General features: G+C 47.6%; 1 protein-coding gene and 1 long non-coding RNA gene across 8 annotated transcripts; one reads left to right on the top strand and one right to left on the bottom strand.

Annotated features, from left to right (window-relative positions):
• Positions 1–565: 565 nt before the first annotated feature.
• LOC139586663 (dehydrogenase/reductase SDR family member 4-like) lies at positions 566–18,146 on the top strand. 5 transcript variants are annotated; one of them, XM_071420234.1, is made up of 9 exons: positions 572–849; positions 3,929–4,046; positions 5,679–5,738; positions 7,090–7,191; positions 9,252–9,322; positions 10,042–10,093; positions 10,959–11,069; positions 15,942–15,997; positions 17,550–17,738. In XM_071420234.1, the coding sequence occupies exons 1-9, from the start codon at positions 728–730 to the stop codon at positions 17,662–17,664; spliced, it is 807 nt and encodes a 268-aa protein (XP_071276335.1). In that variant the 5' UTR covers positions 572–727; the 3' UTR covers positions 17,665–17,738. The 5 variants fall into 5 exon arrangements, with proteins under 5 accessions (XP_071276334.1, XP_071276336.1, XP_071276335.1 ...); XM_071420232.1 differs by having other exon boundaries at positions 575–849; positions 10,959–11,093; XM_071420235.1 differs by lacking the exon at positions 5,679–5,738 and having other exon boundaries at positions 571–849; positions 10,959–11,093.
• A 224-nt stretch (positions 18,147–18,370) lies between these two features.
• LOC139586667 (uncharacterized) lies at positions 18,371–23,770 on the bottom strand. Of its 3 annotated transcripts, none has more exons than XR_011677899.1 (4): positions 23,121–23,770; positions 21,855–22,907; positions 19,620–19,689; positions 18,371–19,125 (listed from the first exon to the last, which is right to left on the bottom strand). It is a non-coding gene; the product is annotated as an uncharacterized lncRNA (long non-coding RNA). The 3 variants fall into 3 exon arrangements; XR_011677898.1 differs by having other exon boundaries at positions 21,855–22,578; positions 22,633–23,761; XR_011677900.1 differs by lacking the exon at positions 23,121–23,770 and adding an exon at positions 22,953–22,967 and having other exon boundaries at positions 21,855–22,578.
• Positions 23,771–23,836: the final 66 nt, after the last annotated feature.

Below are 23,836 nucleotides of genomic sequence, written 5' to 3'. Positions count from 1 at the left end.
AACCCCTCCCAGTCCCTCCCAGTTTGTCCCAGTCCCTCCCAGTAACCTTTAAACCCTTCCCAGTCCCTCCCAGTCCCTCCCAGTTTGTCCCAGTAACCCCAAAACCCCTCCCAGTAACCCCTAAACCCCTCCCAGTCCCTCCCAGTAACCCCAAATCCTCTCCCAGTAACCCCAAAACCCCTCCCAGTAACCCCTAAACCCCTCCCAGTCCCTCCCAGTAACCCCAAATCCTCTCCCAGTTTGTCCCAGTTTGTCCCAACCCCTCCCAGTGCCCTTTAAGCCCCTCCCAGTCCCTCCCAGTGCCCTTTAAGCCACTCCCAGTTTGTCCCAGTTCCCTTTAAACCCCTCCCAGTGCCCTTTAGGCCCTTCCCAGTTTGTCCCAGTTTGTCCCAGTGCCCTTTAAACCACCCCCAGTCCCTCCCAGTCCCTCCCAGTTTGTCCCAGTCCCCTTTAAACCCCCCCCCGTCCCCTTTAAACCCCTCCCAGTCCCTCCCAGTAGCCCCTAAACCCCTCCCAGTCCCTCCCAGTTTGTCCCAGTCCCCTTTAAACCCCCCCGTCCCCTTTAAGCCCCTCCCAGTCCCTCCCAGTGCCCTTTAGGCCCCTCCCAGTGCCCTTTAAGCCCCTCCCAGTTTTTCCCAGTTTGTCCCAGTGCCCTTTAGGCCCCTCCCGGTGCCCTTTGCGCCCCTCCCAGTCTGTCCCAGTTTGTCCCAGTTTGTCCCAGTCCGGGATGTGGCGCGCGGGGCTCCCGGGGGGGCTCCGGGCGGTTTTTGAGGGGTCCCCGCTGAGCTCGGGGGGGTCCCCGAGGCTCCTGGAGGGGAAAGTGGCGCTGGTGACAGCGGGGACCGACGGGTGAGTGACCCCGAAATCGGCAAAATTCACCCCAAAATCGGCAAAATTCGCCTCGAAATCCATAAAATTCACCCCAAAACTGCGAAATTCACCCCGAAACCGCAAAATTCACCCCGAAATCCGCAAAATTTACCACACAAAACCCCGAAATTCGCCGCAAAAAACAGCGGGGGCCGATGGGTGAGTGACCCCGAAATCGGCAAAATTCACCCCGAAATCGGCAAAATTCGCCTCGAAATCCGCAAAATTCACCCCAAAACTGCGAAATTCACCCCGAAACCGCGAAATTCACCCCGAAATCCGCAAAATTTACCACACAAAACCCCGAAATTCGCCGGAAAAAACAGCGGGGACCGACGGGTGAGTGACCCCGATATCGGCAAAATTCACCCCAAAATCGGCAAAATTCGCCTCGAAATCCATAAAATTCACCCCAAAACTGCGAAATTCACCCCAAAACCGCGAAATTCTCCCCGAAATCCGCAAAATTTACCACACAAAACCCCGAAATTCGCCTCAGAAACAGCGGGGACCGATGGGTGAGTGACCCCGAAATCCCCGGAATTCACCTCAAAATCCGCAAAATTCACCCTAAAAAATGGCAAAATTCACCCCAAAAATCCATAAAATTCACCCTGAAATCCACAAAATTCACCCCAAAATCCACCCCAAAAATCCACAAAATTCACCCCAAAAAACGGCAAAATTCACCCCAAAATCCTCAAAATTCACCCTAAAAAATGGCAAAATTCACCCCAAAATCCACCCCAAAAATCCACAAAATTCACCCCAAAATCCGCAAAATTCACCCTATAAAACGGCAAAATTCACCCCAAAATCCACAAAATTCACCCCAAAATCCACCCCAAAAATCCACAAAATTCACCCCAAAAAACGGCAAAATTCACCCCGAAATCCACAAAATTCACCCCAAAACTGCAAAATTCACCCCAAAACGGCAAAATTCACCCCAAAATCCCAAAAATTCACCCCAAAATCCACAAAATTCACCCCAATATCCACCCCAAAAATCCACAAAATTCACCCCAAAAATCCATAAAATTCACCCCAAAATCCACAAAATTCACCCCAAAAACAGTGCAGGAAAAACAGGAATTTTTATCCTTAAATTAACCCTCAAAATCCCCCAAAATTAACCCAAAATTAACCCAAAATTAACCCTAATTAATGCAAATTAATTCGGATTAATTCACTCTAAAAATCCCCCCGGAATTAACCCAAAATTAACTCAAAATAACTCAAATTAATTCCAATTAATTAAAAAAAATACGAAGTCTGAAACCACCCTAAAATCAGCAAAATTCACCCCAAAAACAGCTCAAAAAAATGGGAATTTTTAACCTAAAAATCCCCTTAAAATTAACCCAAAATTAAGCGAAATTTGCATAAAATTAACTCAAAATTAACTCAAAATAATTCAAATTATTTTTTAAAAAATCCAAACTCTGAACACCCCAAAATCAGCAAAATTCACCCCAAAAATTACTTGGGAAAAATGGGAATTTTTATCCTAAAATTAACCCTAAAAATCCCCTCAGAATTAATTAAAATTAACCCAAATTGACTTTAATTTATTGAAATTAACCCAAATTGACTTTAATTAATTAAAATTAAACCAAAATCACTTTAATTATTTTAATTATTTTAAATTCATTTTATTTTATTTTCTTTCATTAATTAAACAAAAATTTAATTTAATTAATTTAAATTAACCTTGAATTAACCCAAATTTAATTAAATTAATTCAAATTACCCCCAAATTAACCCAAATTGATTTTAATTAATTGAAATTCACCCCAAAATCACCCAAATTCATTTTAATTGATTAAAACTACTCCAAAATTAGCCTTAATTAATTAAAATTTCCGCAAAATTGACCTTAATTAATTTAAATTAACCTCAAAATTGACCTTAATTAATTAAAATTAACCCCAAAATTCTTTCATTAATTTAAAATAACCACAACATTGACTTTAATTAATTGAAATTAACCCCAAAATTAACCTTAATTAATTCAGATTAACCCCAAAATTCTTTCATTAATTTCAATTAACCCCAAAATTAACCTTAATTAATTCAAATTAACCCCAAAATTTTTTCATTAATTTTAATTAACCCCAAAATTGACCTTAATTAATTCTAATTAACCCCATAATTGACTTTCATTAATTCTAATTAACCCCAAAATTGACTTTAATTAATTTCAATTAACCTCAAAATTGACCTTAATTAATTTTAATTAACCCCAAAATTGACTTTAATTGATTCCAATTAACCGCATAATTGACATTAATTAATTCCAATTAACCCCAAAATTCTTTCATTAATTTAAATTAACCCCATAATTGCCCTTAATTAATTCCAATTAACCCCAAAATTAACTTTAATTAATTGAAATTAACCCCAAAATTGTCCTTAATTTATTCTAATTAACCCCATAATTGACTTTCATTAATTCAAATTAACCCCAAGATTGACATTAATTAATTCCAATTAACCCCAAAATTCCCTTTAATTAACCCCAAACCACCCACACTGGTTTTAATTAATTCAAATTAACCCGAATTAATTTTAATAAATTCAAATTAACCCCAAATCCACCCGCCTGGGGTGGGCGTGGCCAGGCCCAGGTGACCCCCGGGTGGGCGTGGCCAGTCTTAAGTGTGACAGTGGGCGTGGCCGAGGCCTCAGGGTGGGCGTGGCCAAACCCAGGTGGGCGTGGCCTGGCTAAGGTGTGAATGTGGGTGAGTCCATAGGATCGGAATGGGCGTGGCCAAGGGCTCGGGGTGGGCGTGGCCAAGGGCTGGAGGGTGGGCGTGGCCAAGCGCTCAGGGTGGGCGTGTCCCCAGGATGGGCTGGGCGTGGCCAGGGCTCAGGGATGGGCGTGGCTCAGGATGGGCGTGGCCAGGGGCTCAATGAATGTGGGCGTGTCCGCAGGATCGGGCTGGGCGTGGCCGGGGCTCAGGGTGGGCGTGGCTCAGGGTGGGCGTGTCCGTGGTTGATGTTGGGCGTGTCCGGGGCTCAGGGTGGGCGTGGCTCAGGGTGGGCGTGTCCGCAGGATCGGTCTGGGCGTGGCCGAGGCGCTGGGCGTGGCCGGGGCCCAGGTTTTCCTCAGCTCCCGCCGGGCCCACAACGTCCAGAGAGCCGTGGAGACGCTCAGGGGGCGGGGCCTGCAGGTACGGGGGCGGGGCCTAACCGTAAGTGGGTGGGGACTGCAGGTACGAGCACCTGAGGGGTGTGGCTTGTGCCTGAGGGGGCGGGGCCTGCTGGTAAGGACACTGGAGGGGGCGTGGCTTACACGTGGGAGGGCGGGGCTTGCAGGTAATGGCACCTGAGGGGTGGGGCTTATGCCTGAGGGGGCGTGGCTTACACCTGAGGGAGCGGGGTCCAAAGGGCACCTGAGGGCGTTTAGGAGCACGTGAGGGGGCGGGGCTTGCAGGTAAGGGCACCTGAGGGGTGGGGCTTATGCCTGAGGGGGCGGGGCTTGCAGGTGAGCACACCTGAGGGGGTTTGGGGTCACCTGGGGGGGATTTGGGGTCACCTGGGGGGGAATTGGGGTCACCTGGGGGGGATTTTTGGGGTGGTTTGGGGTCACCTGGGCACACCTGGGAGGGATTTTGGGGTCACCTGGGGGGGATTTTGGGTGGGTTTGGGGTCACCTGGGGAGATTCTGGGGGGTTTTGGGGTCACTTGGGCACACCTGGGGTCACCTGGGGGGGGTTTGGGGTCACCTGGGCACACCTGGGCACACCTGGGTGGGGTTTGGGGTCACCTGGGGTCACCTGGGTGGGGTTTGGGGTCACCTGGGTGGGATTTGGGGTCACCTGGAGGGAATTTGGGGTCACCTGGGCACACCTGGGCACACCTGGGGGGGATTTGGGGTCACCTGGGGTCACCTGGGTGGGATTTGGGGTCACCTGGAGGGAATTTGGGGTCACCTGGGCACACCTGGGATCACCTGGGGGGGATTTGGGGCAGGTTTGGGGTCACTTTAGGGAGATTTTGGGGCAGTTTTGGGGTCACCTGGGCACACCTGGGAAGGATTTGGGGTCACCTGAAGGGGTTTGGGGTCACCTGGGCACACCTGGGTGGGGATTTTTGGGTGGTTTGGGGTCACCTGGGGGTACCTGGGGTCACCTGGGAGGGATTTGGGGTCACCTGGGGGGGATTTTCGGAGGTTTTGGGGTCACCTGGGCACACCTGGGTGGGATTTGGGGTCACCTGGGCACTCCTGGGCACACCTGGGAGGGATTTTGGGGGGATTTGGGGTCACTTTAGGGAGATTTTGGGAGGTTTTGGGGTCCCCTGGAAGGATTTTTGGGGGGATTTGGGGTTACCTGGGCACACCTGGGAGGGATTTGGGGTCACTTGGGGGTTTTGGGGTCACCTGGGCACACCTGGGAGGGATTTGGGGTCACTTGGGGGTTTTGGGGTCACCTGGGCACACCTGGGAGGGATTTGGGGTCACCTGGGTGGATTTCGGGTCACCTGGGGGGGATTTTGGGAAGTTTTGGGGTCACCTGGGGGGGATTTTGGGGCAGTTTTGGGGTCACCTGGGCTCACCTGGGAAGGATTTGGGGTCACCTGGGCCCAGCTGGGGTGGGCGTGGTCTGAGCTGTTCCCCCCACCCCGGTGGGCGTGGCCTGCATGTGAGCGGGCATCACGTGGGCCCAGCTGGGGTGGGCGTGGTCTGAGCTGTTGTCGTCCCCCCCCGGTGGGCGTGGCCTGCAGATGAGTGGTGTCACGTGCGCACACGTGGGGTGGGCGTGGTCTGAGCTGTTTTTCCTCGCGGTGGGCGTGGCCTGCAGGTGAGCGGCGTCACGTGTCACGTGGGCCGGGCCGAGGACAGAGAGAAGATGGTGCAGGCGGTGAGGGCACGGAAAATGGGGGAAAAATGGGGGGAAATGGGAAAAATGGGGGGAAAATGGGGGAAATGGGGAAAAATGGGGAAAAAATGGGGGGAAATGGAGAAAAAATGAGAAAAAAGAGAAACAATGAGGAAAAAATGGGGAAAAAATGAGGGAATTTGGGGTAAAAATGGGGAAAAAATGGAGGAAAAATGAGAAAAAATGGAGAAAAATGGGGAAAAATTGGGGGAAATGGGGGAAAAATTGGGGGAAATGGGGGAAAAATTGGGGGAAATGGGGAAAAATGGGAAAAAACGAGGGAAAAAATGAGGGAATTTGGGGTGAAAATGGGGGGAAAATGGGGAAAAATGAGAAAAAATGGGGGAAAAATGGGGAAAAAATGATGAAAAAATGAGAAAAAATGGGGGGGAAATGAGAAAAAATGGGAGGGAAAAAATGGGGAAAAAATGAGAAAAAATGGGGGATAATGGGGAAAAATGGGGAAAAATGGGGAAATTTGGGCTAAAAATGGGGATTTTTGGGGGGGTTCTAGGATGGATTTTTGGGGGGATTTTGGGGATATTTTGGGGGGAATTTTGGGGGAATTTTTTGGGGAATTTTGGGGGAATTTTTTGGGGAATTTTTGAAGAATATTTTGGGGAACTTTTGGGGGAATTTTTGGGAATTTTTGGGGGAATTCTTGGGGGATTTTTTTTGGGAATTTTTGGGGAATTTTGGGGAATTTTTTTGGGAATTTTTGGGGCAATTTTTTGGGCAATTTTTTGGAATTTTTGGGGGAATTTTGGGGGAATTTTTGGGGGAATTTTTGGGGGGAATTTTGGGGGAATTTTTGGGGGAATTTTTTTGGGGAATTTTTGGGATTTTTTGGGGGAATTTTGGGGAAATTTTTCGGAATTTTTTGGGGGGGAATTTTCGGGGGAATTTTGGGGGAATTTTTTTGGGGATTTTGGGGAATTTTTTGGGAATTTTTGGGGATATTTTTGGGGAATTTTTGGGGAATTTGGGGGGGATTTTTGGCGGAATTTTTGGGGGTATTTTGGGGGAATTTTTTGGGGAATTTTGGGGGAATTTTTTGGGGAATTTTGGGGGATTTTTGGGGGAATTTTTTGGGAATTTCTGGGGGAATTTTTAGGGAATTTTTGAGGGAATTTTTTGGGGAATTTTTGGGAGAAATTTTGGGGGAAATTTTGGGAAATTTTTTGGAGAAATTTGGGGGAATTTTGGGGAATTTTTTGGGAATTTTTGGGGATATTTTTGGGGAATTTTTGGGGAATTTGGGGGGGATTTTTGGCGGAATTTTTGGGAATTTTTTGGGGGGAATTTTGGGGGAATTTGGGGGAATTTTCTCCAGGCCCTGGACACGTTTGGCGCCATCGACATCCTGGTGTCCAACGCCGCTGTCAATCCTCACTTTGGCCCCATCCTCGAGGCCGATGAGAGCACCTGGGACAAGGTCAGGCCACGCCCACCCCGGCCACGCCCACCCCGGCCACGCCCACCCCCGCTTCCCGCCAAAAATCCCAAAAAAATCCCCAAAATTCCCACAAAAAATCCCAAAAAATCCCCGAAATTCCCCCCAAAAATAGCAAAAATTCCCCGACAAAAATCCCCAAATTTGTGCCCAAAAAATCCCCAAATTCCTGCCAAAATCACAAAAAATCCCACCAAAAATCACAAAAATTCACGCCAAAAATGGCAAAAAATTCCCACCAAAAATCGCAAAAATTACCGCTAAAAATCTCAAAAATTCCCACCAAAAATCCCAAAAATTCCCACCAAAAAATGCAAAAAATTCACGCAAAAAATGCCTAAAATTTCCTGCCAAAATCCCCAAATTTGTGCCCAAAAAAATCCCCAAAAATTCTCACCAAAAATCCCAAAAATTCCTGCCAGAAATGGCAAAAACTTCACGCCAAAAAATGCAAAAAATTCACGCCAAAAATCACAAAAATTTCCTGCCAAAATTCCCAAGTTTGAGCCCAAAAAAATCCTTAAATTCCCTCCAAAAATCGCAAAATTTCCTGCCAAAAATTGCAAAAATTCCTCACCAAAATCCCCAAATTTGTGCCCAAAAATCCCCAAATTCCCTACCAAAAAATCTCAAAAATTCCCACCAAAAATCACAAAAATTGCTGCCAAAAATTGCAAAAAAATTCTCCCAAAATTCCCAAATTTGAGCCCAAAAAAATCCCGAAATTCCCACCAAAAATCACAAAAAATTCCCACCAAAAATCGCAAAAAATTCCTCCCAAAGTTCCCAAATTTTAGCCCAAAAAATCCCCAAATTCCCGCCAAAAATCCCCAAATTTGTGCCCAAAAAATTCTTTAATTCCTGCCAAAAATCCCCAAATTTGTGCCCAAAATTTCCTAAATTCCTGCCAAAAATCCCTGCCAAAAATTGAAAAAAATTCCCGCCAAAAATCGCAAAAATTCACACCAAAAATTGCAAAAATTCCCCGCCAAAAATCCCCAAATTTTTGCCCAAAAAATCCCAAAATTCCCACCAAAAAATCCTGAATTTCCCGGCAAAATCCTCCAAATTTCCACCAAAAATCGCCCAAATTTCCTGCTAAAAATCCCAAAATTTGTGGCAAAATCCCCCAAATTTTCACACCAACAATTCCCCAAATTCCCCCAAAATTTGCACCAAAAATTCCCCCAAAATTCCTGAATTTTCCCCGAATTTCTCCAAATTTTCCCAAATTTCCTCCAGAATTTCCCCAATTTTTGAAATTTGGCCTCAAATTCTCCCAAATTTTCAATTTTTCCCCAATTTTCTCAAAATTTTCCATAACTCCTTAAAATTCAACCACAAATCTCCCCAAATTTCCTAAAATTCCTCCAATTTTTCCAAATTTGAGCAAAATTCCTCAAATTTCCCATTTTTCCCCAAAACGTCCCAGATTTTCAACTTTTTTTGCCCAAAATCCCCCAATTTCTCAAAATTTCACCCCAAAATTTTCCATTTTTTCCCCCAAATCTTCCTCAGAAATTTTCCCCCAATTTCTCCAAATTTCACCTCAAATTTTCCATTTTTTCCCACAAATCTTCCTCAGAATTTTCCCCAATTTCTCAAAATTTCACCTCAAAATTTTCCATTTTTTCCCCCAAAACTTCCTCAGAATTTTTCCCCAATTTCTCCAAATTTCACCTCCAAATTTTCCATTTTTCCCCTCAAAATTCCCCATTTCCCCACCAGATTTCCTCCAATTTCCCCAATTTCATAAAATTTCACCAAAATTCCCAAAAACTTCCTCAGAATTTTCCCCCAATTTCTGAAAATTCCACCTCAAAATTTTCCATTTTTCCCCCCCAGGCCCCGCCCCTTTCCCCTCACACCACCCTAAGCCCCGCCCACAATGACATCACCCCTTAATAAGCCCCGCCCACAATGACATCACCCCAACCCCTTTCCCATTACATCACCCCCTCTTAGCCACGCCCCCTACCCATCATTCCCTCCCTTTCTCCATTTCCGGTCTAAGCCCCGCCCCTTCCGGTGACGTCACGCAGGTGTTCCGGGTGAACGTGACGGCGGCGGCCATGTTGGTGCGGCTGGTGGTGCCGCACATGGAGAAACGCGGGTAGGGCTGGGGTGTACTGGGTTATACTGGTTTAAACTGGTTTAAACTGGTTTGTACTGGGATGTGCTGGGATGGACTGGGATGTACTGGGTTATACTGGGTTATACTGGTTTGTACTGGGTAATACTGGGTTATACTGGGATGTACTGGGAAGGACTGGGAGCAAACTGGGATGAACTGGGATGAACTGGGAGAGGGTTTGGGGTTACTGGTTTATACTGGGACGGACTGGGAGGGACTGGGTTTATACTGGTTTATACTGGGAGGGACTGGGATCAAACTGGGAGGGACTGGGAAGGAACTGGACCATACTGGAATGAACTGGGATGAACTGGGAGAGGGTTTGGGGTTACTGGGATGAACTGGGAGAGGGTTTGGGGTTACTGGTTTGTACTGGGATCAAACTGGGATGAACTGGGACAGACTGGGCGGGGATTTGAGGTCACTGGTTTATACTGGGATGAACTGGGAGGGCACTGGGTTTGTACTGGTTCATACTGGGAGTTACTGGGCGCGGTTTTGGGGTCACTGGTTTGTACTGGGATCAAACTGGGATGAACTGGGAGGGCCCTGGTTTGAACTGGGCGCTCCACACTGGACAAAAGGGGCGTGGCTTTAGTCCGACAGGGGGCGTGGCTCGCATTGATTGACAGCTCCAACTTCATTGGTGGTTATAAGGGGGCGTGGTTAATGCTAAACCACGCCCCCTTCACCTTTAGGGGCGGGGCCATCGTGCTGATGTCATCGATCGCCGGCTACCAGCCAATGAGGGTGAGACTGGGGGTTAAACTGGTTTATACTGGTTTGTACTGGTTTGTACTGGTCTATACTGGTTTGGTGGTTTTTGTTACTGGTTTATACTGGGATGAACTGGGATGAACTGGGATGGGTTTTGGGGTTACTGGGATGAACTGGGACAAACTGGGACCGCATTTTCCCTTACTGGTTTATACTGGTTTGGGGTTTTTTCTTACTGGTTTATACTGGGATGAACTGGGATGGGCTCTGGGGTTACTGGGATGAACTGGGACGAACTGGGACCTCATTTTCCCTTACTGGTTCATACTGGTTTTACCTTTTCCCTTACTGGTTTGGGGTTTTTCCTTACTGGTTTTGGGTTTTTCCTTACTGGTTTATACTGGGATGAACTGGGATGAACTGGGAGGGGGTTTTGGGGTTACTGGGATGAACTGGGAGCGCATTTTCCTGTACTGGTTTATACTGGTTTGGCCTTTTCCCTTACTGGTTTGGGGTTTTTCCTTACTGGTTTATACTGGTTTGTACTGGGATGAACTGGGATGGGTTTTGGGCTCACTGGGACAAACTGGGACCGCATTTTCCCTTACTGGTTCATACTGGTTTTACCCTTTCCCTTACTGGTTTTGCCTTTTCCCTTACTGGTTTATACTGGTTTTACCCTTTCCCTTACTGGTTTATACTGGGATGAACTGGGATGGGGCTTTGGGCTCACTGGGACAAACTGGGACCTCATTTTCCCTTACTGGTCCATACTGGTTTAACCCTTTCCCTTCCTGCTTTTGGGATTTTTTGCCTTTCCCCCCCCTCCCTGTTTCCGGGGCTGTCTCCGGGCGGCGTGGGCGTGTCCCCAATATGCAAATGAGCTGTGCCGCGGCAGGGGCTGGGCCCGTACGGGGTCTCCAAGGCGGCGCTGCTGGGGCTGGTGGGGGCTCTGAGCCCGGAGCTGCGGCGGAGCCGCGTCCGCGTCAACGGCGTCGCCCCGGGGCTGGTGCGGAGCCGCTTCAGCGCCGCCGTGAGAGACACTGGGAGGGACTGGGATCAACTGGGAGGGACTGGGAGGGACTGGGATCAAACTGGGAGGGACTGGGAGGGGAAAAAATGGCGAAAAAATGACGAAAATCGGGTGAAAATTGGGGGAAAATTGGGGGAAAATTGGGGGGAAATGGGGAAAGGAAAGGGTTAAAAATGGGGGAAATAGGGAGGAGAAAGGGTTAAAAATGGGAGGGACTGGGAGGGGGAAAAATGGGGGAAAATTGGGGGGAAATGGGGAAAGGAAAGGGTTAAAAATGGGGGAAATGGGGGGACTGGGAGGGGGGAAATGGGGGAAAAATGGGGAAAAAGGGTTAAAAATGGGAGGGACTGGGAGGGGGAAAAATGGGGGAAATTGGGGGAATAATGGGTGAGAAATGACGAAAAAATGGGGGAAAAATGGGGGAAATAGGGAGGAGAAAGGGTTAAAAATGGGAGGGACTGGGAGGGGGGAAAATGGGGGAAAAATGGTGAAAAAATGGGTAAAAAATGGGTGAGAAATGGGGAAGGAAAGGGTTAAAAATGGGGGAAATGGGGGGACTGGGAGGGACTGGGAGGGGAAAAATGGGGGGAAAAATGGGGGAAAATTGGGTGAAAAATGGGGGAAATTGGGTGAAGATTGGGGAAGGAAAGGGTTAAAAATGGGGGAAATGGGGTTGGGGGGACTGGGAGGGACTGGGAGGGGGGAAATGGGGAAAAAATGGGGGAAAATTGGGTGAAAATTGGCTGAAAATCAGGGGAAAAATGGGGGAAATAGGGAGGAGAAAGGGTTAAAAATGGGGGGGAAAATGGGGAGACTGGGAGGGGGAAAATGGGGGAAAATTGGGTGAGAAATGGGTGAGAAATGGGGGAAAGAAAGGGTTAAAAATGGGGGAAATAAAGGGTTAAAAATGGGAGGGACTGGGAGGGGGGAAAATGGGGAAAATTGGGTGAAAAATGGGGAAAAAAATGGGGAAAAATGGGTGAGAAATGGGGGAAATCAGGGGAGTAATGAGGGAAAAAGGGAGGAGAAAGGATTAAAAATGGGAGGGACTGGGTGGGGAAAAAATGGGGAAAAAAGGCGAAAAAATGGGGAAAATTGGATGAAAAATTGCGAAAAATGGGGGAACAATGGGTTAAAAGTGGGGGAAATAAAGGGTTAAAAATGGGAGGGACTGGGGGGGGAAATGGGGGAAAAAATGGGGAAAAATGGGGGAAAAATGGGGAAAAAATGGGGGAAATTGGGTGAGAAATGGGAGAGAAATGGGGAAGGAAAGGGTTAAAAATGGGAGGGACTGGGAGGGACTGGGATGGGGGAAGTGGGGAAAATTGGGGGGAAATTGGGTGAAAAATGGCGAAAAATGGGGGAATAATGGGTTAAAAGTGGGGGAAATAAAGGGTTAAAAATGGGAGGGACTGGGGGGGGAAATGGGGAAAAATTTGGGAAAATGGGGAAAAAATGGGGGGAAAAATGGGGGAAAATGGGGAAATAAAGGGTTAAAAATGGGGGAAAAATGGGGAAATAAAGGGTTAAAAATGGGGGTTTGGAGTGGTTTAGACTGGTTTGTACTGGGAGGGGGGAAAATGGGGAAAATATGGGGAAAAAATGGCGAAAATCGGGTGAGAAATGGGGGAAAAATGGTGAAAACCGGGTCAGAAATGGGTGAATAAGGGTGGAGAAAGGGTTAAAATGGGGTTTGGGGTGACTGGGAGGGACTGGGATAAACTGGGAGGGACTGGGAGGGACTGGGAGGGGAAAAAATGGGGAAAAACAGTGAAAAAATGGTGAAAATCGGGGGAGAAATGGGGGAAAAATGGGGGAAAAAGGGGGGAAAATCGGGTGAGAAATGGCAAAAATCGGGGGAAAAAATGGGGGGAATAGGGAGGAGAAAGGGTTAAAAATGGGGGGGAAAATGGGGAGACTGGGAGGGGGAAAATGGGGGAAAATTGGGTGAGAAATGGGTGAGAAATGGGGGAAAGAAAGGGTTAAAAATGGGGGAATAAAGGGTTAAAAATGGGAGGGACTGGGAGGGGGGAAAATGGGGAAAATTGGGTGAGAAATGGGGAAAAAAATGGGGAAAAATGGGTGAGAAATGGGGGAAATCAGGGGAGTAATGAGGGAAAAAGGGAGGAGAAAGGATTAAAAATGGGAGGGACTGGGTGGGGAAAAAATGGGGAAAAAAGGCGAAAAAATGGGGAAAATTGGATGAAAAATTGCGAAAAATGGGGGAATAATGGGTTAAAAGTGGGGGAAATAAAAGGTTAAAAATGGGAGGGACTGGGGGGGGAAATGGGGGAAAAATTTGGAAAAATGGGGAAAAAATCGGGGAAATTGGGTGAGAAATGGGAGAGAAATGGGGAAGGAAAGGGTTAAAAATGGGAGGGACTGGGAGGGACTGGGATGGGGGAAGTGGGGAAAATTGGGGGGAAATTGGGTGAAAAATGGCGAAAAATGGGGGAATAATGGGTTAAAAGTGGGGGAAATAAAGGGTTAAAAATGGGAGGGACTGGGAGGGGGAAAAATGGGGAAAAATTTGGGAAAATGGGGAAAAAATGGGGGGAAAAATGGGGGAAAATGGGGAAATAAAGGGTTAAAAATGGGGGTTTGGAGTGGTTTAGACTGGTTTGTACTGGGAGGGGGGAAAATGGGGAAAATATGGGGAAAAAATGGCGAAAATCGGGTGAGAAATGGGGGAAAAATGGGGAAAATCGGGTCAGAAATGGGTGAATAAGGGTGGAGAAAGGGTTAAAAATGGGGTTTGGGGTGACTGGGAGGGACTGGGATAAACTGGGAGGGACTGGGAGGGACTGGGAGGGGAAAAAATGGGGAAAAACAGTGAAAAAATGGTGAAAATCGGGTGAGAAATGGGGGAAAAATGGGGGAAAAAGGGGGGAAAATCGGGTGAGAAATGGCAAAAATCAGGGGAAAAAATGGGGGGAATAGGGAGGGGAAAGGGTTAAAAATGGGGGAAAAATGGGGGGACTGGGAGGGAGGAAATGGGGGAAAAATGGGGAAAAAATGGGGAAAATCGGGTGAAAAATGGGGGAGAAACGGGGAAAAGTAGGGGAAAAATGGGGGGAAAATGGCGAAAAACCAGTGAAAATTGGGGGAATAAAGGGTTAAAAATGGGGAAATGGGGTTTGGGGGGACTGGGAGGGACTGGGAGGGGATGGGAGGGGGGAAAATGGGGAAAAATTGGGGAAAATTGGGTGAAAATTGGCTGAAAATCAGGGGAAAAAATGGGGGAAATAGGGAGGAGAAAGGGTTAAAAATGGGGGGAAAATGGGGAGACTGGGAGGGGGAAAATGGGGGAAAATTGGGTGAGAAATGGGTGAGAAATGGGGGAAAGAAAGGGTTAAAAATGGGGGAATAAAGGGTTAAAAATGGGAGGGACTGGGAGGGGGGAAAATGGGGAAAATTGGGTGAAAAATGGGGGAAAATGGGGAAAAATTTGGAAAAATGGGGGAAATTGGGTGAGAAATGGGGGAAAAATGGGGGAAAAATGGGGAAGGAAAGGGTTAAAAATGGGGGAAGTGGGGGGACTGGTTTGGACTGGGAGGGACTGGGAGGGGAAAAATGGGGGAAAACGGTGAAAAAATGGTGAAAATTGGGTGAGAAATGGGTGAGAAATGGGGGAAAATCGGGGGGAAAATGGGGAAAGGAAAGGGTTAAAAATGGGAGGGACTGGGAGGGGGGAAATGGGGAAAAAATGGGGGAAAACGGTGAAAAAATGGCGAAAATCGGGCGACAAATGGGAGAGAAATAGGGAAATAAAGGGTTAAAAATGGGGGTTTGGAGTGGTTTAGACTGGGAGGGACTGGGAGGGACTGGGAGGGGGGAAAATGGGGGAAAAAATGGGGAAAAAATGGTGAAAATTGGGTGAGAAATGGCGAAAAATGGGGGAATAATGGGTTAAAAGTGGGGGAAATAAAGGGTTAAAAATGGGAGGGACTGGGGGGGGAATGGGGAAAAAATGGGGAAAAATTTGGGAAAAATGGGGAAAAAATGGGGAAAATAAAGGGTTAAAAATGGGGGAAATGGGGGCGGGAAATGGGGAAAAATCGGGTGAAAAAATGGGGGAAAAATGGGGTAAAATGGTGAAAATTGGGTGAGAAATGGGACAGATATAGGGAAATAAAGGGTTAAAAATGGGGGTTTGGAGTGGTTTGGACTGGGAGGGACTGGGAACAAACTGGGAGGGACTGGGAGGGGAAAAAATGGCGAAAAAATGGCGAAAAATGGGGAAAATCGGGTGAGAAATGGGGAAAAAATTGAGAAAATCGGGCAAGAAATGGGTGATAAATGGGGAAAATAAAGGGTTAAAAATGGGGGAAATAAAGGGTTAAAAATGGGGGGACTGGGAGGGGGGGAAATGGGGAAAAAAATGGGGAAAAATGGCAAAAATTGGGTGAAAAATGGGGAAAAAATGGGGAAAATCGGGTGAGAAACAGCAAAAAAAATGGGGAAAAAATGGAGGAGAAAGGGTTAAAAATGGGGGAAATGGGGATTGGGGTTACTGGTTTGTACTGGTTTATACTGGGAGGGGAAAATTGGGAAAAAAATGGGGAAAAAACGGCAAAAATTGGGAAAAAATGGGGAAATAAAAGGGTTAAAAATGGGGGGTTTGGGGTTACTGGTTTATACTGGGAGGGCACTGGTTTATACTGGTTTATACTGGGAGGGACTGGGAAGGGTCCAAGGGTGGAAAAACGGGGGAAAAACAGCAAAAATTGGGCAAAAAATGGGGAAATAAAGGGTTAAAAATGGGGTTACTGGTTTGTACTGGTTTGTACTGGTTTGTACTGGTTTATACTGGTTTATACTGGTTTATACTGGTTTTTCCCCCCTCAGCTGTGGGAGGACGAGGCCGTGAGGGAGCAGGCGCTGAAAGAGCTGGGAGCGGACAGGTGAGAAACCAGTAAGGACCAGTATAAACCAGTATGGACCAGTATGGACCAGTACAAACCAGTACAGACCAGTATAGACCAGTACAGACCAGTATGGACCCTTAACCCTTTCTCCCCCACATTCCCCCCATTTTTAACCCTTTAAATCCCCATTTTTTGCCCCATTTTTCCCCATCCCAGTATAAACCAGTATAAACCAGTGCCCTCCCAGTCCCTCCCAGTTTATCCCACTCCCTCCCAGTATAAACCAGTATAACCCAGTGCCCTTTAGGCCCCTCCCAGTCCCTCCCAGTTCCCTCCCAGTCCATCCCAGTCCCTCCCAGTATAACCCAGTAACCCCAGTTTGCTCCCAGTTTCGATATCCTGTGCATCCCAGTCCCTCCCAGTTTAACCCAGTCCCTCCCAGTTTAACCCAGTCCATCCCAGTCTGTTCCCAGTTTGATCCCAGTCCATCCCAGTATAAACCAGTGCCCTTTAGGCCCCTCCCAGTCCCCCCCAGTCCCTCCCAGTTTATCCCAGTATAACCCAGTCCATCCCAGTCCATCCCAGTTTGTTCCCAGTTTACCCCAGTCCCTCCCAGTTTATCCCAGTTTGATCCCAGCTTAACCCAGTCCCTCCCAGTCCCTCCCAGTTTGATCCCAGTCCACCCCAGTTTAACCCAGTTTGTTCCCAGTATAACCCAGTGCCCTTTAGGCCCCTCCCAGTTTAACCGAGTCCCTCCCAGTTTGTTCCCAGTCCATCCCAGTTTAATCCCAGTCCCTCCCAGTCCCTCCCAGTCCCCCCCAGTCCATCCCAGTATAACCCAGTGCCCTCCCAGTCCATCCCAGTATAAACCAGTTTAACCCAGTGCCCTTTAGGCCCCTCCCAGTCCCTCCCAGTTTGTTCCCAGTTTACCCCAGTCCCTCCCAGTTTAATCCCAGTCCCTCCCAGTCCCTCCCAGTAACCCCAAATCCCCTCCCAGTATATTCCAGTTTATCCCAGTCCTCTTTAAGCCCCTCCCAGTGCCCTTTAGGCCCCTCCCAGTCCCCCCCAGTCCCTCCCAGTTTGTTCCCAGTCCCTCCCAGTCCCTCCCAGTTTGATCCCAGTCCCTCCCAGTCCCTCCCAGTTTGTTCCCAGTTTATCCCAGTCTATCCCAGTCCATCCCAGTTTGATCCCAGTCCCTCCCAGTCCCTCCCAGTTTGTTCCCAGTTTATCCCAGTCCATCCCAGTTTGTTCCCAGTCCCTCCCAGTTTATCCCAGTCACCCCCAGTTTGTTCCCAGTCTATCCCAGTTTGATCCCAGTTTATCCCAGTTTATCCCAGTCCATCCCAGTTTGTTCCCAGTCCCTCCCAGTCCCTCCCAGTCCCTCCCAGTATATCCCAGTCCCTCCCAGTTTGTTCCCAGTTTGTTCCCAGTTTATCCCAGTTTATCCCAGTCCCTCCCAGTTTGTTCCCAGTCCCTCCCAGTCCATCCCAGTTTATCCCAGTCCATCCCAGTTTGTTCCCAGTCCCTCCCAGTCCATCCCAGTTTATCCCAGTCCCTCCCAGTTTGATCCCAGTTTAACCCTTTCCAGGCTGGGCGCCCCAGCCGAGGTGGCCCAGGCCGTTCTGTTCTTGGTCTCCCCCCTCGCCTCCTTCGTGGCCGGGCAGACGCTGGTGGTGGCCGGGGGGGCGTGGTCTCGCCTCTGACCACGCCCACCACATGGATACGCAAATTTATGCAAATGAGCATGGAATTAAACATTGATTTTCTTGATGCTCAATGGTGTCTGTGGTTACTGGTTTGTACTGGGAGGGACTGGGAAGGGTTCAGACCTGTGTCCGACCACGCCTACCTCATCAATATGCAAATTTATGCAAATTAGTATGGAATTAAAATTTGATTTTCTTGATGCTCAATGGTGTCTGGGGTTACTGGTTTGTACTGGGAAGGGTCAAGACCCGTGTCCGACCACGTCCACCTCATTAATATGCAAATTTATGCAAACTAGCATTTAAATAAAAAACTGATTGTGTTGATGCGAAACGGTGTCCGTGGTTACTGGTTTGTACTGGGAGGGACTGGGAGGGCTGGGAGGGGCGTGAATGCATCTCGGACCACGCCCACATGGTTAATATGCAAATTTATGCAAATTAAATTGGGAATAAAAATTGATCCTGTTGATGCTCAATGGTGTTTGGCGTTAATGGTTTGTACTGGGAGGGGCCTGGGTGCATCTCTGACCACGCCCACCTCATGGGTATGCAAATTTATGCAAATTAGTATGGAAATTGAAATCTGTTTTCTTGATGCTAAATGGTGTTGGATGTTACTGGTTTGTACTGGGAGGGACTGGGAGGGGTCCGGACCCTTCTCTGACCACGCCCAACTCATCAATATGCAAATTTATGCAAATTAGCATGGAAATAGAAATCTATTTTATTGATACTCAGTGGTGTTGGGGGTTACTGGTTTGGACTGGGAGGGGTTTAGACCCGTGTCTGACCACGCCTATCTCATTAATATGCAAATTTATGCAAATTAGTTTGAAATAAAAAATAGTTTTCTTGAAGCTAAATGGTGTCCATGGTTACTGGTTTATACTGGGAGGGACTGGGAACCTCTCTGGCCACGCCTACCTGCTTAATATGCAAATTTATGCAAATGAGACGCGGAATTGCCTCGTGCCATTCCAAATGGGGGCGGGGGGGATTGGGATGGAGCTGGGAGGGGCTGGGAGTGGCTCTGCCCCTTCCCACCTCATCAATATGCAAATGTATGCAAATGAGAACCAGAATTTTACCCGGCAGCGGACCCCGCACCCCCCTCCCAGTACAAACCAGTCCAAACCAGTTTGGGATTTTTTTTTTTTTGTGAATTTTTTTTATTTTTTTTATTTTTTTCCGATTCCGGAGCCAAAAACAAAAAAAAAAAAACAAAACAAAAAAAACCAAAACAAAAAAAACCAAAAAAAAAGAAAAATTTCCCAAAAATTCCCAAAATTTCCCCCAAAATTTCCAACCCCGGGAGGGGAGGGCGGGGGCAGGGGGGCGGGGCCAAAGGCCGAGGCCACGCCCCCTTTTCCCCGCCAGGAAGGGGAGGGGGGGAGGGAGAAGGGGCCGGAGAGAGGGGGCGTGGCCTGAGGGGAAGGGGGCGGAGCCGAATCTCACCTGGAAAGGAAAAGGGGGCGGGGTTAGAGGGGAACTGGGAGGGAACTGGGGGTTACTGGTTTGTACTGGGAGGGAACTGGGGGTTACTGGTTTATACTGGGAGGGGTTTGGGCCTTACTGGTTTATACTGGGAGGGGACTGGGCCATACTGGGATGAACTGGGAGGGGCTTTGGCCTTACTGGGATGAACTGGGAACTCGTTTTCCCTTACTGGTTTATACTGGTTTGGGGTTTTTCCTTACTGGTTTATACTGGGATGGGCTCTGGGGTTACTGGTTTGTACTGGGATGAACTGGGAGGGGGTTTGGGCCTTACTGGGAGGACGTTAATCCTTACTGGTTTATACTGGTTTGAGGGTTTTCCTTACTGGTTTGGGGTTTTCCTTTACTGGTTTGAACTGGTTTGAACTGGGATGGGTCTGGGGTGGGTCTGCACTGGTTTTTACTGGTTTTTACTGGTTTTTACTGGGATTTTTGTACTGGTTTGGGGCTCACATGGTCTGGGGCGAGAAGAGCCCCGAGAGCGTCAAACACTGCGAGGCCAAATTCAGCGCCGGGCTCAGGGCTGGGGGAGAGGAGAGAAAAAATCACTGGTCAGAATTCCTAAAATTCCCAAAATTCCCAAAATTCCCAGAATTCCCAGAATTCACAAAAGTCACGAAATTTTGCCACAAAATTTCCCCAAATTCCCGCGAGAAACGGCTCAAAAATGGCTCAAAATGGGCACAAAATGGGGAACAAAATGGTCTCAAAATGGTCCCAAAATTGTCCTAAAAATGGTCCTGAAATGGCCTCAAAATGGTCCCAAATTTGCCCAAAATTGAACTAAAAATGGTCCCAAAATGGTCCCAAAATGGCCAAAAAATTGGGAGAAAATGGCCCCAAAAATTGGTCCCAAAATGGCTCCAAGATGGTCCCAAAATGGTCCCAAAATGGCCAAAAAATTGGTCCCAAAAAATGGTCCCAAAATGGCTCCAAGATGGTGCCAAAAATGGTTCCAAAATGGTTCCAAAATGGCTCCAAAATGGTCCCAAAATTGGGAGAAAATGGCCCCAAAAAATGGTCCCGAAATGGTCCCAAAATGGTCCCAAAATTGTCCCAAATTGGCCCCAAAATGGTCCCAAAATGGTCGCAAAAATAGTTCCAAAATGGGCTCAAAATGGTCCCAAAATGGTCCCAAAATGGCCAAAAAATTGGTCCCAAAATGGTCTCAAAAATGGCACCAAAATGGTCCCAAAATTTTCCCCCAAAATGGCCCTGAAATGGCCCTAAAATTGTCACAAAATTGTCCCAAAATTGGTCCCAAAATTGGGAGAAAATGGCCCCAAAAAATGGTCCCAAAATTGTCCCGAAATGGTCCCAAAATGGCTCCAAGATGCTCCCAAAATGGTCCCAAATTGGTCCCAAAATGGTCCCAAAAAGGTCCCAAAATGGTGCCAAATTGGTCCCAAAATTGTCCCAAAAATGGCCCCAAAATTGCCCTAAAATGGTCCCAAAATGGTCCTGAAATGGTCCCAAAATGGCGCCAAAAAAGGTCCCAAAATGGTCCCAAATTGGTCCCAAAATTGGCCCCAAAATGGTCGCAAAAATGGTTCCAAAATGGGCTCAAAATGGTCTGAAAATTGTGACAAAGTGGTCCCAAAATTGTCCCAAAATAGCCAAAAAATTGGACCCAAAATGGTCCCAAAATAGCCAAAGAATGGCCCCAAAATGGCCCCAAAATTGTCCCAAAATGGCCCCAAAAATGGTCCCAAAATTTTCCCCAAAATGGTTCCAAAATTGCCTCAAAATGGTCCCAAAATGGTCGCAAAAATGGTCCCAAAATGGTCCCAAAATGGCCACAAAATTGTCCAAAAATTGTGACAAAATGGTCCCAAATTGGTCCCAAAATGGTCGCAAAAATAGTTCCAAAATGGGCTCAAAATGGCCCCAAAATGGTCCCAAAATTGGGAGAAAATGGCCCCAAAAATGGTCCCAAAATGGCTCCAAGATGGTCCCAAAATTGGGAGAAAATGGTCCCAAAATGGTGCCAAAAAAGGTCCCAAAATGGTCCCAAATTGGTCCCAAAATGGCTCCAAGATGGTCCCAAAATGGTCCCAAATTGGTCCCAAAATGGTCGCAAAAATGGTCCCAAAATGGTTCCAAGATAGTCCCAAAATTGTCCCAAAATGGTCCCAAAATGGCTCCAAGAGGGTCCCAAAATGGTCCTGAAATGGCCCCAAAATGGTCCCAAAATGGGCAAAAAATGGCTCCAATATAGTCCCAAAATAGCCAAAAAATGGTCCCAAAATGGTCCCAAAATAGCTCCAAAAAAGGCCCCAAAATTGTCCAAAAATGGTCCCAAAATGGTCCCAAAATGGCCCTAAAATGGTCCCAAAATGGTCCCAAAATGGCCCCAAAATGGTCCTGAAATGGTCCCAAAATTTTCCCCCCAAAATGGTCCCAAAATTGTTTCAAAATGGCCCCAAAATGGCCCCAAAAATTTATTTTTGTTTGTTTTTTTTGTTTGTTGTTTTTTTTTTTTTTGGGTTTGTTTTTATTGGGGGCTTTTTTGTCTTTTTTTTGTTTTTGTTTTGGTCTTTTTTTGGATTTTTTGGGGGGGGTTTTTTTTTTGGTTTTTTTTCCTTTTCCGTTTTTTTTTTCCCCCCTTCCCCCACCCACCTCCCCCACCCCTCCCCCACCCCCCATCCCCCATTCCCCTCCCCCCCCATGTCCCATTTTTGGGGTCACCTGTGAGCGCCGCGGGGTTGAGCCCCCCCAGCGGGGTCAGGGCCCCGTTCAGCTGCTGCAGCGCCGCCTGCGCCGGGGCCGGGAGCTGCAGCCCAGAGCCTGAAATCGACCAAAAACACCAAAAATCAGCCCAAAATCGGGGTCGGGGACATCAGAAACCCCAAAAAACGGGTCTGGAAAGCCTAAAAACCCCAAAAATTGCGCCCAGAAACTCCAAAAATGGGCTCAAAATCAGCCCAAAAATTGGGGTCAGGGAGATGAAAAACCCCAAAAATTGGGCCCCAAAACCACCAAAAAACCAGGCCCAGAAACCCCAAAAATCAACCCAAAAATCAGCCCCAAAAATCCCAAAAATGGGGCCCGGAAACCCCAAAAACCCCAAAATTTGGGCCCAGAAACACCAAAAATGGGCCCAAAATGGACCCAAAATCGGGGTCAGGGAGATCAAAAACCCCAAAAATCGGCCCCAGAAACCTCAAAAAATCGGGACTGGAAACCCCAAAAATCAACCCAAAAATCAGCCCCAGAAACCTCAAAAAATCGGGCCCAGAAACTCCAAAAATGGGCCCAAAAATCAGCCCCAAAAACCCCAAAAACCAGGCCCAAAACCAGCAAAAATCAACCCAAAAATCAGCCCCAGAAACCCCAAAAAATCGGGCCCAGAAACTCCAAAAATCAGCCCCAAAAACCCCGAAAATCGGGCCTGGAAACCCCAAAAATCAACCTAAAAACCAGGCCCAAAACCCCAAAAATCAACCCAAAAATTGGGCCTGGAAACCCCAAAAATCGGCCCCAAAAACCCCAAAAATCAGCCCCAAAAACCCCGAAAATCGGGCCCAGAAACCCCAAAATCCCCAAAACTCGGCCCAAATTTGGGGTCAGGGCCCCGTTCAGCTGCTGCAGCGCCGCCTGCGCCGGGGCCGGGAGCTGCAGCCCCGAGCCTGGAACGGACCAAAAACACCGAAAATCAGCCCAAAATCGGGGTCGGGAGTGTCAAAAACCCTAAAAATTGGGTCCAGAAACGCCAAAAACCCCAAAAATTTGGCCCGGAAACTCCAGAAAACCCCAAAAATCGGCCCCAAAACCCCAAAAATCAACCCAAAAATCAGCTCCCAAAACCCCCAAAATGGGCCCAAAAATCAGCCCCAGAAACCCCAAAAATCAGCACCAGAAACCCCAAAAATCAACCCAAAAACCGGGCCCAGAAACCCCAAAAATTGGGCCTAGAAACCCCCAAATATCAACCCAAAAATTGGGCCCAGAAACCCCAAAAATGGGCCCAAAATCAGCCCCAAAAACCCCAAATAATCGGGCCCGGAAATGCCAAAAATCAGCCCCAAAAATCAACCCAAAAATCAGTCCCAGAAACCCCAAAAATCGGGCCTGGAAACCCCAAAATGGGCCCAAAATCAGCCCAAAAATTCGGGTCAGGGAGATGAAAAACCCCAAAAATTGGGCCCCAAAACCACCAAAAAACCAGGCCCAGAAACCCCAAAAATCAGCCCCAAAAACCAGGCCCAAAAACCCCAAAAATTGGGCCCAGAAACCCCAAAAATCAGCTCAAAAATCAGCCCCAAAAACCCCAAAAATCAGCACCAGAAACCCCAAAAATTGGGCCCAGAAACCCCAAAAATCAACCCAAAAATCAGCACCAGAAACCCCAAAAAATTTGGCCCGGAAACCCCAAAAATCAGCCCCAAAAACTGGGCCCAGAAACTCCAAAAACCAGGCCCAGAAACCCCAAAAATCAACCCAAAAATCAGCCCCAAAAACCCCAAAAATGGGCCCAAAACCAGCCCCAGAAACCCCAAAAATCAGCCCCAAAACCCCAAAAATTGGGCCCAGAAACCCCAAAAATCAACCCAAAAATTAGGCCCGGAAATCCCAAAAATCGGCCCGAAATCGGGGTCGGGGATGTCAAAAACCCTGAAAATCAGGCCCAGAAACCCCAAATATCAACCCAAAAATTGGGCCCAGAAACC

Source organism: Agelaius tricolor, unplaced genomic scaffold (assembly GCF_023055355.1).
Source record: "Agelaius tricolor isolate 1412-34295 unplaced genomic scaffold, bAgeTri1.0.p SCAF_129, whole genome shotgun sequence".
In the NCBI taxonomy this organism is placed as follows: Eukaryota; Metazoa; Chordata; class Aves; order Passeriformes; family Icteridae; genus Agelaius; species Agelaius tricolor.
The sequence above is the reverse complement of the archived record's forward strand: the minus strand, read 5'-3'. Positions and strand labels throughout refer to the sequence as shown.

Coding starts and splice junctions, on each gene's coding strand:
- LOC139586663 (XM_071420232.1), top strand. CDS start 728: ATGTGGCGCGCGGGGCTCCCGGGGGGGCTCCGGGCGGTTTTTGAGGGG. Junction 850..3,928: donor GTGACAGCGGGGACCGACGG/GTGAGTGACCCC, acceptor GCGTGTCCGCAG/GATCGGTCTGGGCGTGGCCG. Junction 15,998..17,549: donor AAAGAGCTGGGAGCGGACAG/GTGAGAAACCAG, acceptor AACCCTTTCCAG/GCTGGGCGCCCCAGCCGAGG.